This window comes from Ptychodera flava, chromosome 17 (assembly GCF_041260155.1).
Source record: "Ptychodera flava strain L36383 chromosome 17, AS_Pfla_20210202, whole genome shotgun sequence".
Classification (NCBI taxonomy): Eukaryota; Metazoa; Hemichordata; class Enteropneusta; family Ptychoderidae; genus Ptychodera; species Ptychodera flava.
In genome coordinates, this window is record NC_091944.1 from 21,666,328 (window position 1) to 21,684,970 (window position 18,643).

At 38.6% G+C, this 18,643-nt stretch overlaps 1 protein-coding gene across 1 annotated transcript; it reads left to right on the top strand.

The window, feature by feature from the left end:
• LOC139115766 (ATP-dependent RNA helicase DDX54-like) lies at nt 1-18,246 on the top strand. Its single transcript, XM_070678102.1, has 18 exons — nt 1-324; nt 3,848-4,095; nt 5,581-5,713; nt 6,139-6,209; nt 6,628-6,816; nt 7,511-7,698; nt 8,216-8,399; nt 9,423-9,554; nt 10,222-10,432; nt 11,102-11,233; nt 12,364-12,585; nt 13,214-13,287; nt 14,105-14,293; nt 14,577-14,734; nt 15,047-15,154; nt 16,189-16,293; nt 17,021-17,127; nt 17,716-18,246. The coding sequence occupies exons 2-18, from the start codon at nt 3,991-3,993 to the stop codon at nt 17,982-17,984; spliced, it is 2,577 nt and encodes an 858-aa protein (XP_070534203.1). The 5' UTR covers nt 1-324; nt 3,848-3,990; the 3' UTR covers nt 17,985-18,246.
• The last annotated feature ends 397 nt before the right edge of the window (nt 18,247-18,643 follow it).

The following is an 18,643-nucleotide window of genomic DNA, read 5'->3' on the forward strand; positions in this document are numbered from 1 at the left end:
ACTTTTCCAATAATTTTTTTTCAACCGTAAGGTTATCTCGCCGGTTGCAAGGAGCAGTGCTTTATGAAGTTTCTTTAAATCGTAATCATCGTGCACGCGTGCACGTGACTAGTTCAAAGTACACATGACCTATTACTATGAGTAATAATTGTAACCCTGAATGAACAAGCGGTCTCTGGCGTAAATTAACACGTGGAATACCGGTCCACACTCTTCGTCAGTCGTTCAGCGGTCAGTTGAGTCAGTTGATGGTTGTAATATTGAATGGTTAAGTTACAGATCGATGGATCCATAGGTCGTTATGTACACAAACAGACAGACAAGGTAGGTAGTAGGTAGGTAGATAGATCGATAGATAGATCGATAGATAGATAGATAGATAGATAGATACATAGATACATAGATACATAGACAGACAGACAAGCAGAAAGACAGACAGACAGACAGACAGACAGACAGAAAGACAGAAAGACGGGTGGGTGGATGGATGGATGGATAGACAGATGGGTCATGTATGCAGTAATTTCTAGAACCCATATGATGATGAATGGACATTTAATACATATAGATCACATAGATGAATAATGAACAACAAGCGTTGGACGAAATGATGGCAGAATGACGAGTACATGGGATGGTTGATGACGAACAGCCGATTATATGTAAACAGATCATATGCAAGTGATCGCAGAGTACGTGGTCGCTGGTAGCTGGGTTAAACATAAAATGAACTGTACATCTCTTTCCATAGTATTGTTTGTTGATATAGCTGTTTGCTTTTGCGTTTTATGTGCGTGCCTGCAATTGATGCGTGCAACGATCACGACTGATGATTGAAATAGCTGTTATTATGGTCAAGTCTACGGTCAAGATAATTACAATAACATGATATTGCCAACGTCTGGTGATACACTGAATACAGAACCACAAAGTTTTATTTCGACGGTAACGCAGTAACGATACTGCTATGTCGATGTTATTTTTTGTCTAGAACCTGTCCGTGGCTTTGGTATGATACTCATGACAAGTAAGTTTTTAGTATCATACCAAAACTAAGGACAGGTTCTAGACAAACGCTAAATAAGAGTACCAGTCTGCCAGGGGTTTTCTTCTTCTTTGGCCTGTAGACATAAATCTCAAATAGACTCGCAAAGTCATAAAACAAATATTACTTTGCAGTGATACTAATACGCCCTCTGAAGGTTCTTCAGTAGAGTTTATCTGTTTAATTCGTTTTCTTTTTAAGGAGTATTTACACTGAGGTCATTAAAAGAATCCAGATAAATACCTCATACATAGTATTACTATTTTGTGGCAAAAGATCACAGCTGCGCAGTGCGTCGATCCTGACTGTCGTTCCTGGGCTCTCGACACCTGTCACTGCGGCTGCGCAAGAAATGATATGACCGAACTTTTATAGCTTTGGTGTTCAATGAAATTCAATGAAACCACGAAATCCCATCTCACCATCCTTAGCGAATAACGAAAAGTCTCCGAGATGTAAATTCGATATGACTGTTGATGGGGGGTCATCAGCGGTCACTTGAAATATTAAATTTGAATATCCCGGGGCATTGCAAGTTACCCTTATCATGAAAACGCTTCTGGTAGTTTTGAATTCTTTGCTATCAATATAATGCACCGCTTGGCACGACTGCTATATTAGGTAACTGATTGCTTGCCGTTCTTATGAACTACACCAGTCTCGCACGTGTGTAATTTCTTTGCGTTGGATAAAATACAGGAGGTGTCGGAAATACTTATATGAGCACTGGGCTCAGCGGAGCATCTTCCCATGGCAGCTGCACGAATCATTAATAGATATCATAGAATGCGCCTCCGGGATATGTATTTGGACTCTCAAACTTCTATAATTCTTTTCTGATATACCACTTGTGGGGGTTCATTTTAAAGCCCTTGGTGTCAGCAAACTTTTCGCCGTCTTAGTTTTTCAAAAATGGAAAATTTTATTTTTTTCCCATACAATCACAGGGATGGCAGCCATTTTGAATTTCCAATCTTGGTAAATCTTGGGTGATTTGCTTCTCTAGTAACAAAATTCGCACGGTGATCCCCCCCCCCATTTTTATTATTGCTTTTGAAAGAGGGTGGTTGAAATATTCCTTGAGGAAAGTTTGAGTAAGAGTTTGTCTTTCACTTTCGAGGCGCATACTAGCTGAAGTTGATAATGTTGTCTGAATTTATACTAGAGGATCAAGGTGCTATAAAGCTTACTCATGTTTTTGGCACATCTGTCGGACACTGCATGCTAGCCTATAGGGTTGTTTGCAAATGACGCCATAGGTCTTCTTTTATATGCAAAAGGCACGTGTTTGGAAATTACATTGTAAGAACGACGAAAATACCACCTAATAGGCGACTGCAAATGTCACGATGAAAAATTAATAGACGTAATGACGGCTCAGAATGCAAGCTGCAACAACAGTCACGCATGCAACTCCGACAACATTCTCTGGCAGCAGTGTCCCATGTCGCCCACGTGCAGCTACACTTAGTAACAAACCTGCATCGAAGCGTCCTGTTGAAGGTGAACTATTCTTGCTTGCCTTTCGTACCGTACAGCTTACGACGCTGAAACGGTCGACAGAACAAGCATCATCGTTTCCAGTGAACGCATTGAGAATGGCAAAAACACTGGGGTGGTACTGCCAACGGCAGTGACAAGGTTTTGCACTCAAGAACATATAAATATGCCTCATAGCAAACAAAACTCAACGATTCCCAGTCGCTTTATTTATTATTTCTCTACACACATACTAAAAAGACGTAAGGTATCTCAGTTTTGATATACCAAACATATTAACAGCTGTTGATCTGCCTTTGAGGGACAGATTTCTACGATTTCCACAGCTTGGTGCAATTTACAAACTTTCCCGCGACAGGATCCTAACTACTCTATTTTAGAATAGGCCGTAGAAAAATGTTTTACCCTCGAATCTATGCAAATTATGTAATAGTGTTATTTCCAAACCCGACAATGTCTTCAACATAGCCATTGCAGTTGTTTGCCCATGTCAATGATAGATTCGTAAAGACTTTACCACTTTCTTCCTTGATCAAGAGGAGAGTTGCGTCGCCTGTTCTCGACTCTCACCCCGTGATTCACTCTTTTGTGGACTTGAATTCATGAAATAAAAATCCGTATGCTATTTACTTCACAGGTAATATTGTTTTAGAGAAGTTGACTCTATCTACATGATGGAGTCATCGCTAAAAGTTGAATTGTTTGATGACTTTGAAAGGGATAGTTTAACTTACAGACTTGAGGTTGTATGATGACGATCAAAGTTTTTCCATTGTTTTGCATGTGTCTCCTGTTCAAACAATCAGACAATGCTATCTCGCATTTCACATTCTGGAATGTAATAACCATACTAGCCATGGTTTCCAAGTTTCACATTTACGGAGCAGGATGTTAGCAATCACGCAAGCTGGAATTTTGTGGTCAATATTTCGGAAACTTGTCTTTGTATCCAATTATTTCATACTCCCTTTTCAAAGATTGAGTACATTAATCCGAGTTACTGTTTGCCTTTTGATTCCATGCTCTGAAGTATGGACCCGGTTGTTCGTCACGTTGACCGTACCACTCGTTGTGTCACTTCGCTAAAGCGCCCTCATTAACAACTGATTATGTTATTTCGTTTACTCATTTCATTGCCATAAAACAGTAATCACCAAACCGTGTGTTCTCACACCAAATGCCATGATTGTTATGGGCATAAACAATCTTACTTCATAACAATCACCAAATGTTAAGCTATGTGAATGTTGCAGGTTTTCGTGTAAGCATTTTCCAGATAATCACAGACCTTTTCGTTCACAGTGCCACAGCTAGTGTGCGTCAATTAAATATCATAATGGAACTTACCTCTTTACGGCAAAAGAACTGTGACCGCATGGTGAGGCAATCACGATCTCTGCAGCTGTTCTCGCTGCTTTCGGAACCCGGTTTCGGAACGACGCGACATGAAACCGAAGAAAGGAAAGAAGGCTTCTAAAAGGCCAAGATCAGGTACAGACGATGGCAGTGACGAAAGCGATATTGAAATCGTTGCAGACTCAACGGATCAGGTATGTGTATTATGTTGATACACAGTCCCTTACGCACCGGTCGGTTGGGGTTTTGACTCGTGGAACCACAGATGCTCGGAGAGTTTAGTGTACAGTAACGTAAAACAAAAGTCCCTTTTCCCTGCGTGTACCATGTGGACGATCTGAGCGCCTGTTGGAAGGGAATAGGTGATACTTGCAGTGAAATTACCGGAACTCCCAAGTCTGCAGTGCACAAACTTCGTTCAGCCAATGGCAATCACCTCCAAAGTAACGAAGGCTCCATGGTTGAGCGCAATGCAGGCCCGTGTCACACACTGCCCACAGTGCAACCATTGAGGCAGAACTGAGGACGCTTCTACCTCTATGGTCGACTATAGCGGGTCATGTAGCAACAGTGTACACAGTGTGTGTTGCCACATAGACCCTCGAGAAAAAACGTTTTTCTCGAGGGTCTATGGTTGCCCTCCCACCAGCTGCCACGAGTAATTTTCTGTGGTCTGCCTATGTAGAACAATTTGAGAAATTTTGTGCCAGTGTATGACATATAAAAGACATGGAGGTAAATTACCTCCATGAAGACATCAATTAATACTAATTCCCTAGCATCTATGACTGTTTCCCCCAATGGCCCCTCAACTGCAAATTGTAGTTCTCCACCGGCTCTCACAGTGCCATTGATAGTCTTTGCCATGGCATCTACAAAGACACCCAGCAGGTCAATTATCTTAAAGCTCCATAAGCTGTATCTTTTGGCTATTTTTTCAGAACTTCTGTTTTGTGGTTTCCCTACACTTTCTGCATAGAATCCCTAAACTTTAATTTAATGCCAAGTATTTAGCAGATCAACACAACCTATATGAGTATAATATCCATTGTTTTTGTTGAAAATTGTATTCAAGTCCGGACTAGAATGCATTTGTAAACAATAAACAATAATCACTACACATACAAGCTGTGTTGACAAAAAGAATACTTGAAATTTCAGCATGACAAACGGATTACGGTCAGACAGGGTAGTTCATATACAGAAGCAGAATACTGAAAAACTGTACAAGTTACAGCTTATGTCCCTTTCATCTACTCAGAGTCCCCTGTGTGGAGGTACTGTAACCTACCATGTATATTTTGATGTCTTTATAGTTGTGTCGGATTTCAGTCCACAATCATGTGATTAGTATAGTAGTGAGTCCTATCAAAATATGACGTACTTGATATTTGGACCAAGAGACTAAGATAGGCGTCTAGAATATTTATTTGTAACAGTAAGGTGAAGGAAAAAAAGATGAAATGTATGAACATACGTAAAGAAGACTGGGCCACATCCTGCTTATAGTAAAAATAAGTGTTTGCCTAAGGGTGCCTTTAATGGTGAATAAATACAGACATACCCCCTAAGATAATGTTGCATTGTACTACAGCTTAGTATTAGCCCAGTATATTTCTGTCTTGACAGAGTTCTGTCACAACACCCATAATCACAGATCGTCATGTTGCCGCTTTCAGACAAAGCTATCTACCCCAGGATTTCCATCAAGACACGAAGACAATTATGCATCAGATGTGGAGCTGGACACTAGGAAACTAGTGACAAAACAAAACAGAAAGAAGAAAAAATCAGGCGGTTTCCAGTCCATGGGTAAGTTGGAAAAAGATTTTTTTTGAAAAGCAATATTTCTCATCTTTTTTCATTCAGACAAAAGATGCGAAACTGTGTTTGTCATTCTGCACAGATGATAGACATAGTGCTTCAAACATCAAATTGAAAAGCATCAGAAAGTTTAAAAGAGCATTAATTGGATGTTTCTCAACAAATACTGCTCAAGCCATCTTGTATGCGTAGTGAATGCATGGACATTCATTTATACCATACGCCTGTAATTAGATTGGCAGACTCATCGACAGATCCATTGACAATGGCAGACCATTACTCCATGGGTGCTGAATGCACTTTAACTTACGATGTACAATGCAGGTCAGACAGATGGTAAACGCAAGCTGTCAGTGGCTATATCCAGTGTGATAAATCAAATCATGTTTTGTTCATTTCTTGCTCTGCTGTAGGTCTGTGTTTGAATGTACTCAGAGGTGTGCTGAAGAAGGGTTACAAAGTACCTACTCCAATCCAGAGAAAGGTGTGTACCGGTATTACCTTGTCGTTTTGGTATTCCCCTGATTTTTGAGAAGCGCCTTCTCAGATGTACCCTTGTAGAAAATGGCGAAGCATGTTTGCAGTTATCTATGATGTGGCAGAAAGAGGTGAAAATGTTAGTGAAGTGATATTGATGTCCTACTGTACCAATACTGAATCTGTTCATCCGCCACCCCCACCCCTCCTTTCCCTGTAAACAGTTGAACCATCACCTTTGATAACAAAAGGTTTGGGCCAAACCATTGTGGTAAAAGGGTTAAGGAAATGATGGACACCATCAAGAGATTCACCACGTGTGTTTGTTTGCTGGTACTAGTATTTTGCTTCGGACTACACATGCTGACAAGTTATCCACACCCATCCTAAATGTGTTCTCTTTGTTTATATACTGACCAATGCAGTGCATACCGGTCATCATGGATGGTAAGGATGTGGTCGCCATGGCAAGGACCGGCAGCGGCAAAACTGCCGCGTTTCTGACGCCCATGTTCGAGAAACTACAAACCCATTCAGCCAAGTCTGGAGCGAGGGCCATGATCCTGTCACCGACTCGTGAACTGGCTCTGCAGACTCTGAAATTCACAAAAGAGGTCAGTATATCACACTTTCCATTCTTCTTCAAAAAAAGTACAGAGGATCTGACAGAGACAAGATCCATGTCTTTGCTACAGAAACTATCAGTATGTTGAATGCTACACAGCTCACATTATCATGCAATTTACTGATATGTTTTAAGTTCCATTAGCTGTAAAATTTTATGTAGATTACTTTTTGTTTCATTTGTGAAACACAGGCTCTTTTTCTACTCCTAAAATCATCTTTAACTTGTCAACATACCCTAGATGTGTTGAATGTCTAAAACAATTTCTGACAAATTAATTTTAGTGCGGACTAGAATTCATCTGTCAACAGTAGAATTGAATGTTGTACTCAGTATGTTGTGTTGGCAAAACTAATAATTGGTATTTCATCTTACTTTATGGGAAGAAGACGACATATTGGATTTCTTGAACAAAATCATGAAAATTCTATCGTATCAACAGATACGGGTAAAATCTCTGTACTGAAATCTGTTCCACAAATTACTGATAATCTCCATTTGTCATTTGCAACTACCGGGTAGATGTACAAAAAGTACACTGTGGAAAATAGGACAAATGTACAGTCTCGCTGCTTGATTTATTCATTATTAATCTTGACATAAAGATGATTTTAAAAAAAAAAGAAAACATCACAATCAGACAACCAGAATTTATGGTAGCATCTTGTCTTTTGCATCTTTAGCTTGGTAAGTACACAAATTTGCGGTCGGCTGTTGTCCTCGGCGGAGACAGGATGGAGGACCAGTTTGCAGCTTTGCATGAAAATCCAGACATCATCATAGCAACGCCAGGAAGGTTCCTCCATGTCGTCGTGGAGATGGAGCTCAAACTGGACTCCATCCAGTATGTTGTGTTTGATGAAGCCGACAGGTAAGTTGTGTTTACCGACATGTGTGGATTTTGTGAGATCGACAGCGGTAGCCATTGATCGCTAAATGCCACAAAGTTGTATTGTACCTTGAAGTCAAAATGATGAGCAGGGATTATTTTCTAGAGACACAGAGAAGTCCCTTTCAAATTTTAAAATCAATTGTCATAGGGGCCAAGACAGATTTGTAGGTTCCCCAACATTACGTAAGTTCCAGTGTGTGAGCAAATGCACCAGCCAAGCATTGCAAGCCAGATTCAACCAACGTCAAATGCGATTAATTTAAAGGGGCCGGTAGTAGTAGTAGTCTGTTCAACAGATTGGCAAATTATTCAGCTTTTAATAAAATGTTGACTAGATGACTAGTGGAAACTGAGGCTGAGCTGATTGTATTTTGCTACTGGTCAGTGCACCAGTGAATCTTCATGTATTTTCCTTACCCCTGGTTCTCTTGCTTTTACATCAATGTCCAGTCAACTTTGCACTGCATTATTTTTTTACTCTCATATGTTTTCTCAGATTGTTTGAAATGGGATTTTCCGAGCAGCTGCGAGAAATCATCCAGCGATTGCCGGATGACAGACAAACTTTGCTGTTCTCAGCGACGCTGCCAAAGCTACTCATAGAATTCGCAAGGGCCGGCTTGAATGATCCGACATTGATACGACTGGATGTAGACACCAAATTGAGTGCACAACTCAAGGTATTGAATTCACAATCTACTAAACTTACAGGTGGAATATGCTTCTACTTCACTTTCACACCTAACAGACCGACAACTGTCATGAAAAGTCTTGAAATTTATTGACAAGAAACAAAAGCAGACTCGTTATAAAAGCTGTAGGAAACTCTCTTTCCACATAAACTCAAATAAACAAGATTTTTCAACCATTCAATGAAAGTCTAGAGTAATATAAAATAATATTTAACATTTTGTTTGCCATCAGAAGAAATGTTTCAGTAGAAAATTCACAATATTAAGTCTGATTTTGTCCTCTACAATTTCTTTGGGAGGTAAATAGATTTTTTGAAATTGATGGCAACTTTGAGTGCTGTTCAATAATCATGCATGAATTAAGATACGTTTTTGTAGCAGAAAACATCAGGTATATGACCCTCCCTTCAATTTTCTTGTTTCCAAACTACAAGGTTCAACTCAGACTGTTACAGTAGTAGTCTTATAACAAATGCAAATGCAATATATCACCCCTGAACATGATACTTAAAAATAATAATTTAGCACAGAGCAATTTTATTTTCTCATTTTATCTTCTCAATTGATGTAAAAATCTTTTTTATTACATTTTTCTGTCTGAAAACAAACCTGAATATAGTAAGACTCATTTTCTACTCCTTTGCTTTGTCCGTTGTCTTCAGTTGGTTCTTGCCTCTCTGAGAGGCAAAGACAGTAGACGTGAAAGTGAAAACTGAATAGAAGGTAACAGCCAAGTGCGTTTCCTACACCCAGTTTTCATCAGAATGTTCGAACGCAAGTCTAGAATGTCAGGAATAGAGAAAAACTGATCAATAATCTGAATTCTGACATATATCTTGACCCCAGCTGTGCTATTATTTAATTCTTTCACCACCATGGTTTGTCCCAAATCCATTGTTTTCTATGGTAAAGTTTGACCAGTATACAGGGAACTGGGGTGAAAGGGGTAATTCAATGAGTTATTATATGCACTTACTAATGTTTGTCTTTCTTTCTCTTTTGCAATCACAGTTGTCATTCTTCTCTGTCAGAGCTGATGACAAAGTGGCGGCACTGCTGCATCTGTTGACCGACATCATCAAACCTACCGAGCAGACAGTCGTCTTCCTAGCAACCAAGCACCATGTTGAGTTCATCAAAGAGGTAAAAAATTTTCAAGAATATCAAAGAAACACAAGAAGGAATTTGTGTATTGCCCTCAATTTGACTAGGATCATTTACCTAAGAAATAGCATTGTTACCAAGTTATGCTTAATACAAATGAAAAACACGTGGAAAGAAATGCATTCTTTCATGTTGATCCATTCACCAAGTTATGCTTAATACAAATGAAAAACACGTGGAAAGAAATGCATTCTTTCATGTTGATCCATTCACCATATTTTCCCCTACAAAGGTTAAACAACATCGTGTAAACAATGGGATATACCAAATTGTGTCTGTGTTGAGGGGTGTTACATCAGTCTAAGATTAAAGTGCAGTATGTCTCTAGAAATTTTTCAATGGAAGAACAGACTTGTGTATTCAAATGATAAAAGAGATTGAATTGCCATGCTGTTTTGAAATTCAGGCCTTTTACCCCCATTTTGGATTGTGAAGGTCCACTCACTTCATGAAAAACGATGGGTCCTATCAAAGTCTTTTGATGGGAAGGGGTTAAAGGGTACATTCATGGTCACCAAAAAAAATGCAAGAAAAATAAATGTCAAGTAAAACTCTCTCTCTCTCTCTCCCTCTCTCTCTCTCTCTCTCTCTCTCTCTCTCTCTCTCTCTCCCTCCCTCCCTTCCTTCCTTCCTTCCACCCACTCAGATCCTGTCAATGGCTGGCATTGACTGTTGTTACATCTATAGTTCCTTGGACCAGGCAGCGAGGAAGATCAACATTGCAAAGTTCGGTCGTAAGAAATCCATGGTCATGCTAGTCACTGACGTGGCAGCCAGGGGCATTGACATTCCAATGTTAGACAATGTCATCAACTATCACTTCCCTGCAAAACCAAAACTCTTCGTCCACCGAGTCGGTAAGTGTGTGTCATAATATAATATTTTATCTGATCACAGTAGATCCTATCGTGAATTTCTTGATGACAATTTATGCTAGATTTTGTACAATGTCTCAACAAATTATGCAGAGGTTTCTGGGACAAAATGCGTGATCTGATACGTACAAGTTATTAAATACGACAGGAGAGGTATGTTCACAGTGGTAGAATCATTACCCATGATTCAAGGCTGTTGACCATTTATACATTGACTTGCATGTTTAGTGATCTGTTCTCAAATTCCAGCGATTTCAAACGTAACTTGTTTTCACTTCTAAAATTGATTTTGTTTTCACATAGACTTACAGATCTGTTGTTTGAGGGCGCTCTCTATGCTCCCCTCTTAATGAGGGTGCTCTCTGCACTCCCCCTCTTAAAGAGGTGGGAGTGTAAAGAGCGCCTCAAGCAACTTCCAGTCTAGTTTTCACAATGCCATTACAGAAATCTTAAGCATCTACTGTTTTCATCATGACAACCATTAGGGAAACGATTCCCATTAGTTAGTACAGTTATCATAAACAGTAAGTTCAAGTGGAAGTCTTGATTGACATTAGCACAAAGTATCTATGCTGTTTTACGCTTTCAAATTGCAATTTTTTAAATGCTCACAACGTAACTATGTGCATGTACTCTGTATCACATTTTCAGGTCGCGTTGCCAGGGCAGGACGCAGCGGAACAGCGTACTCATTAGTGTCGTCGGATGAGTTACCTTATCTCCTTGACCTTCACTTGTTTCTTGGCAGGTCATTGACCTATGCCAGTCACACAACAAAACAAGGTGAGTACTGTCAGCAATCAGAGTGCAAATACATGTACTTGAGCAAGATGATTGCTTTTTGCTTGTGTATTTTTAAAGCCATTGTTTTGCACCCAAGATCCACTGTACTAATCGCTCACAGTGACATTCATTGCCCTTTGTTGTATTGCAGATATAAAAAGGTAAAGGTAAAATGTACAGACATCTTCAGGATTCATTGTGAATTTGTCTGATGGCATGTTGCTATTTTGAATTTAAATCATTAACATGGTATTATAGATAGACTGGTGCATCGCTGTAGAGATTTTTTCCAGTTTGTGCATAGTGATGTAGTCTAAATTGTTCTGGTATGTGCAGTTTTGCTGCTGAAAAATCTACTTACAATGTATTATAATTTACAAGAGCTCCTTTAGACAGTTAATTACAACTTTGAAGTTTGCATATATAATTAGGACCAATGCTATCAGCATCCTTTTATGCCCAACACGTGCTTTTAAGGAAACACACTCTTAAAACAGGTAGTTTTAATTTTCTCCAATTCTCTATGGGAAACTTTGAAAAAACAAATTACTGAGTACTCAGCAATATCGGTATTTGAATTTCAAAATGTCTGTGTTACCTGTGTTAAACCCTACATGGAAAATTTTTGGTTCCAATTTTCACAAATACAAGACGGCTAAACTTAAAAATGAGTGCACAAAAGCATCACACCAGCCAACTATTGTAAAATTTGAATGAGTGAAAAACTTCATAGGTTTCAGTCTACCGTAATCTGTTCACCCCAATTCTATGTAAACAGGTCATAAATTCACCATTGCTAACTACCAGTAAATCTCCAATTAGTATTAATAGGACCTGCATACCAATCATCTATCATCTTTATAAGTTCATTCCTGTACTCCTTGTTGACATTCATTGGAGAAATTCTGTCCTTTTCAGTGTTTTTTGCAAATTTCATTGCTTGTCAGGCTGTTGCTTTGACATATACAGGAATGATTTTAACCAGGTATAAATGAATAATGTTTGCATACCTTTCATTACACTCAATTGCCAAATAGAAAATCTTTCACTTGGCATCTGTGTTTCAAGTGGACCCAGAGCAATAAATGTTTGACAATATTTGCAAAGTAAATACTTTAATTCTACCACAGATACAGATGGTATCTTAGGCCGTGTGCCTCAGACAGTCATTGATGACCAGGACAGCACAGTAGAGTCACTTCTTGAAAAATCTCAGGATCTCCAGAATCTGAAAAGAGTTAGTGACAATGCCTACAAGCATTACCTCAAGTCGCGGCCCGCTGCAGCCCCGGAAAGCATCAAGAGAATGAAAGAGATAGACTTTGGGAAAATGTCGCTCCATCCAATCTTCGGTAAGTGAAATTGTCTGTTGTTTTCCAGCCTACCAGTCTTAAAGGGCCAGTAGATGAAACTTTTAATGGATTTTTCAAACTATGTTTGTTGAAAATGTCAACTACAGTTTCTTGTCCTACTCCTCAAGCATGTTGAGATAAAGAGTATTCAGCTCGTCAACTCAGCCTTTACATGTGAAGAGTGCATTGTTATTGTTGACGAGTGAAATCTGGTCCGGACTAGAATTCAAATTTGAACCTATAACAGTGCATTTAACAAGTATAGGCACTGTGTCAACAAGCTAAACAGTGGGTGTTTTGGCATGCTTTAGGGAGAAGAACAAGAATTTGTGACTGAAATACAAAACAAAATAGTGAAAAAATTGTCACAGCTACTGACCTTAAAAGCTGACATTGCAGGTCCAGGTCTGCGACTCACTTCTGTTGTCTTGTCCACAGTCTTATTTTGATGGTAACTTATAATTAGCTTTACCAAGATAAGAGAAGATTTTTAAATGTGTTCAGAAAGCTTGTAACATTTCTGTGGTACCATATAGCACTGCATTGATGTGTGCCAATGGGAACTCCGATAAGTAAGCTAGGAGTGGTGAATTGAAATTGATTAATAGTCTTGTTCATTTCCTATCAGGTGCCTATGCCAATGCGCTTGAAATTGACAGAGCCAGGATGGTGGATGATATCAAGAATTACAAACCGTGTCATGTAAGTACTGCGCTGGAGATGGTCTGACCAACTCACTGCAAAACTGAATACAGTGCATGTAGCCTAAACAAGCATAAATTTCAAACCATCCATCTTTACCCCTTTCACCAACATGATTTGGGCCAAGCCCATTGTTACAAAGGGTGATGTTGGAGCTGCTTACAAGTAATTAGGGCGAAAAGGTGAAAGCGTCAGTAGCTGTAACTTTTGATGATTTTTAGTCCCCACAAGTTTTGATTTTATGGTCAACTACAGTTCAAGTTGAGATATACAGTATTCAGCTTGTCAACTCAGTATGTACATGAATTGTGTAGACTGTATTTTTATTGCTGACAAGTGAATTCTGGTCCGGACTAGAATTCAAAATTAAGTAAACAATAATTCATTTTACACATATAGACACTGTGTTGACAAGCAAAGTAATCTGTGTTTCAGTATGTTTTTGAGAGTAGAGCAAGACATTAAAAAAAATTGAAAAAAATCATCAAACCTTACAGCTACTGACTTTTCAATGATATCAAGTAATGAAAACAGTAATGCACTGACAGGTTTAATGAAAAACTTTCAAATTTGTCATTGCTCATTTCAACACAAATTTACTTGATGAACTTTATAACACCCGGCTGAAATCATGAAGGGACTAAATATTTACTTGAACAATAATACATCTGATTGTCAAAACAGTGGTGAAGCACAAATACTTGAAATATTTCTTGCATGTCAACTTAGTTTATAAAGTCAGAAGTTGTGTAAATCTATTATAAATAGCCAAACCAACATGGAATCAGTGATCACCTTTTCACTTTTTGACTTTCAGACCGTTCTGGAAGTGAACTCCACCGCCAAAAGCCAGCGTTTTGAAGTGATGAAAGCAAAGAGAAGTGTCCACACCAACGCTATTAGGAAGTTCCAACTCAAAAAAGAGGAAAAGTCTGCCAATGATAATGCAATGCATGCAGCAGAGATACAGAGTACTGTGGAGATGAGCACAGACAAAGACATTGAGGTAGGGAAAGTTTCATTTGTCAACCCCCTGGTTTCCAATGGTATGGCCCAATTGATAATCTATAACAATTGGACCATTCCATGATGTAGTGGTTTTAGGGTTGTCAGGGTCTCTATGGTAGAGTATGGTCTACAGTACTTCTCATCAGAATGTAATGCAATTAATTCTGGCAGGGTTTCAGAAACCTTTGGTAGCAGCAAAAAAACATGGAAAAAACTTTCTGAGATTGTCACTTGTTAAAACAAAATGTTTATGGCTATCTAACATTTTCTTCTCATCCCAGTCGGCATTCTCCACCGTGGTTGCACCGGGACACAAGAGGAAACAGAGAGACGGTGACTCTGATGGCAAGCGGAAGAAGCTGAAGCAGGCATCGACTTCGATCAGAGACGAGGAATATTTCATCAATTACAGAGCCCCAGATCACCATGCAGAAAAAGGGTAAATATGAAAATTTGATACAAAAAAATCTTGATAAAGCTCTTTATTATCAAAAGGAAGTTGAATATATCTCGGCAGCTGTCAAAACTGAAAGCCATAAATTTTATTCTGTAAAATTTATATGTTGTTTTCAGGTGGAAGGAATTGAATATCATTTGAATAATTTGAATATCATTTGTGTAGATTTTGATGTAAGGACACTTAACAAAAATAAAATATTGGTAATTCTAGATTATCAAATAACAGCATCAGTGAAAAGAGGAATATTTTCAAATGTACATATTTTTAATTTAAATATTTACATATTTACAGATTGAGTATCGCAGAGAGTAGCTTTGACCAACAAGCATCACTGGCCATGTTGGATTTGACAGGAGACGATGCAGACACTGTCAAGCAGCAGAAAAATTATTTAAAGTGGTAAGTCAAAGGTCAAGCATTGACCAATCAGAAACGTCCATACAAAAGAACAGTCAAACTTACAGTGGTTTGCGTTGGCACGTTTGCATTAGACGAACTAGACATATTGTGTAAATCGAGGTGTTGCCAAAACTGTCAGGTGTAATTAGGCCAAAGTAATTAAATTCTTGTTTTGCGTCCAATCAAAATGGGAAAAGGTACGCGTCTAAGCGGCTGAAAAACACACACAAGAAAATTAACACAATGTAATTTGATTGCAGCAAATAAAAAATTGTATACAAATTGTAGTTCAGAAAAAGCTAAGCGGTTATGTCCTAAAATTTCCTATTCAAATACACTGCGTGTGTTTTTCATGAAAACCTTAAAAACCTAGCGGGTGGGGACGCAAAACAAAGAATTTAATTACTTTGGCCTTATCAGCTAAGTGGTAACATGAGTCCATCATAAAAGAATTAACTCTGCAAAAGTTGAAACATTGTCTAGTAGGAGGTCAGACGTAGTCAAAACAACACCACCATATATGTCCAGGCACTGTCCAAGTCATGTCACTTGTTTTCAGGTGTAGTTGTTTTGACTACATTTAACCTCCTGTAAGACAATGTTTCAACTAGGGCAGAATTGATTTGTCTATGATCGACTAGAATTACTGCTCAGCTGATAATTACACCTGACAGTGTTGGCAACACCTCAATTTAGACAATATGTCTACTTCGCATAATGCCAATGCTTCAAAGCAAACCACTGTAAGTAGAATACAAAGGAACAACTCAGAGTTCCTGTATTTTCTCAGAGCAACATGCGTTTGAAAGTAGAAGAGCCAATTAGCTTTACTGTAGTATTTTCTACAGCGCAAGTTGAGATAACCAATCAGATTTATTGTTACTGAAACTAGAGTTTGTTGACTTGCTTTGTTCAAAAAAGATGTAACAGTATATTCGTACATTGCTTGTAAAATTTTTGGAAACAATTATGTCTTCAGTCCCTCATTGTGTATTATAACTACAATCCCAGTTTTTCCTTCATGTTTCTTACAGGGACAGGAAAAAGAAAAAGTTCATCCGAGAGGGTGGAGATGAAAAGAAAAAGAAAATCAAGACAGAGAGTGGAACTTACATCCAAGCATCATTTAAAAAGAACATGTATCCTTCAAAAACTTTAACTGGTGTCATTCTGTTTAAAGGGCCAGTAGCTGTATGTGTAGATGATTTTTTCACTATTTTTGTTTTTCAATATAAACAACAGTTTCTTGTTCTACTCCCCGAAATATGTTGCTACACAGTGTTGAGTTAATCATCTCAAACTGTTCAATTTGTAGACTGCATTGTTATTGTTGACAAATGAATTCTGGTCCGGACTAGAATTCAAATGTAAACAATAACAGTGCATTTCACGTGCGGAAATGCAGTGTTGGCAAGCTAAGCATTAGATGTTTCAACAGGCTTTGTAGAGTAGAACAAGAATGTGCAATTAACAAACAAACCAAAAATAGTGAAAAAATTATCAAAAGTTACAGCCACTGGCACTTTAATAGTGATGAAATGCTCAAAGCTTGGCACATTAGTATTCATCATGCAAAGTGTGTAAATGAGTATAACTCAATCTGTTCACCCCTAATTCCCTGTGAACAGGTCCACACTTACCATAAAAAACAATGGGTTTGGGACAAACTATTGTGATGAAAGGGTTAAGCATGCAAATCTCATGATGATGACCCATTGTCAATGGAGAGAATGTTGACATACTTTGGATCATGCACCATCTTATGTAAAGGGATTATTTACACATTTTTACTTCAGAGTCAATGCTTGATATCAGAATGTTCTCATTCACTGCCTGCTTGGTCCTTCCTTGACCTCTGACCTTCAGATACAAGGATTGGTTGGAGAAGAGCAAGGTCGGAGAGAGGGACTCCGATGATCATGACTCGGAGGAGGAAAATTCAAAAAGACACCAAGGCAGATGGAAGGGGAGAGGTGAGATATTACAGCTTTTGTGTGCATTTGCATATGTCTTTGTGTGCACCTGTGTTGTTATGCATGCGTCTGCCTGTACACCTGGATGTGTGTTCAGTGGTAAGGAAGTTCTGAAAGGAGTTAAAAAGGTTATTCAAACGTGTGCATGGCCATAACTGTTAAGTTTGAAGACCATTCACCACAACATGTGCAGCAGTGCAGTTGTACTGAACAGATGGGCAGTTTGGAATATGCAAATGATTTCATAAAATATTTAAAAGAATGCATGTAAACAGTGTCTTATCAAAATTCACATCATCCGGACAACTTACAAGTTACTCTGGTGAAAATGGACCAGTAACGCAAATGGTAACAAATTTCTAAATCAAACACTTACAGTGTATGTGTGTAAATTTACCACAAAACAAACACTTAGACAAAAGAATATATGAAGCAGATATTGTGGTGTGATACATTTATCATGAAATGGTAGCAATGACTCCAGTCCTGTTCTCATTGGCTAGGAAGAAATTTGCATATTTGGAGGAATTTCTATATATTTATGATACAAAAGTATCATCAATTTCTTTTTTCTATGTGATGGGTCAGGTCGTCATGGTAACATGAAACCAAAAGAGCCATTCAAGAAAGGCAAGCAAGGGAAACGGGGCAGGAAGCGAGGAAAGGGTCAACAACCGGCTCAGGGAGCAGTACAGGGAAAGAAAGCTAGGAGCGAGATGAAGAACAAGGATCAAATACTGAAAGCCAGGAAAGTTGCTGCCAAGAAACACTTTGCCCAACAGCAAAGGCAAAGGAAAATCATGAATAAGAGGAAAGGTGGTGCAGGGGGAAAGAGAAACTTTGGCAAGAAGAGGTAGCAGAAATAAAAAAGGCGGGAAAATTTTGTTTGAAAATTTTTAATTTTTCTCTGAAAATTTCTTTGCACTGTAGTTGGCAAGGAATAAATCAAGTGTTGTCTACCAGTTATTTATGGTGCAAACCCTCTGAGCAGCAATTTGTCTGAAACAATGACTTGTCCAACGCCTTACCAGCTTCTTGTACATGTGATTTTTAGCTCACATTTGGTTTACCAATGTTTCATGTCTCAGAATGCATTAAAATTGCGCACCAAACATCAAAGTTTTGCCTCAATATCTTTATGGAAGCCAAGACTTTCTATGAAGGCGGGGGTCCATATTGGGGTGGCTCAGCCAGGCGATGAGTTGGTCGATCCATGATAATGTTTGTTCTCACTCATGTCAAAATGTAGTATTTGCTTCGAAAAGTGAGACTTCAGACTGTGACGAAATACTTTCTTCAACAAAATCTTAACTGTATTCTCTTTCAAAATCAAGCAAACATTAAAAGGTCACCAATTGCATTAGGGGACAGATATTCAGATCTCTAAAATTTTTACAATTCTTTTCTAGTCTACTTGGTTGTGAGTGCTCATTTTAAAGCTTTTGGAGTAAGTAAGGCATTCACAGTCTTTGTTTTGTGAAAATGAGAAATTTTGTCGTACCACTATAGCCTTAAC

Excerpts from the sequence above, each read along its gene's own strand:
- LOC139115766 (XM_070678102.1), top strand. The coding sequence starts at position 3,991 with ATGAAACCGAAGAAAGGAAAGAAGGCTTCTAAAAGGCCAAGATCAGGT. Across the intron at positions 7,699-8,215 it reads GTGTTTGATGAAGCCGACAG|ATTGTTTGAAATGGGATTTT; the intron begins GTAAGTTGTGTT and ends ATGTTTTCTCAG. Across the intron at positions 12,586-13,213 it reads GTCGCTCCATCCAATCTTCG|GTGCCTATGCCAATGCGCTT; the intron begins GTAAGTGAAATT and ends ATTTCCTATCAG.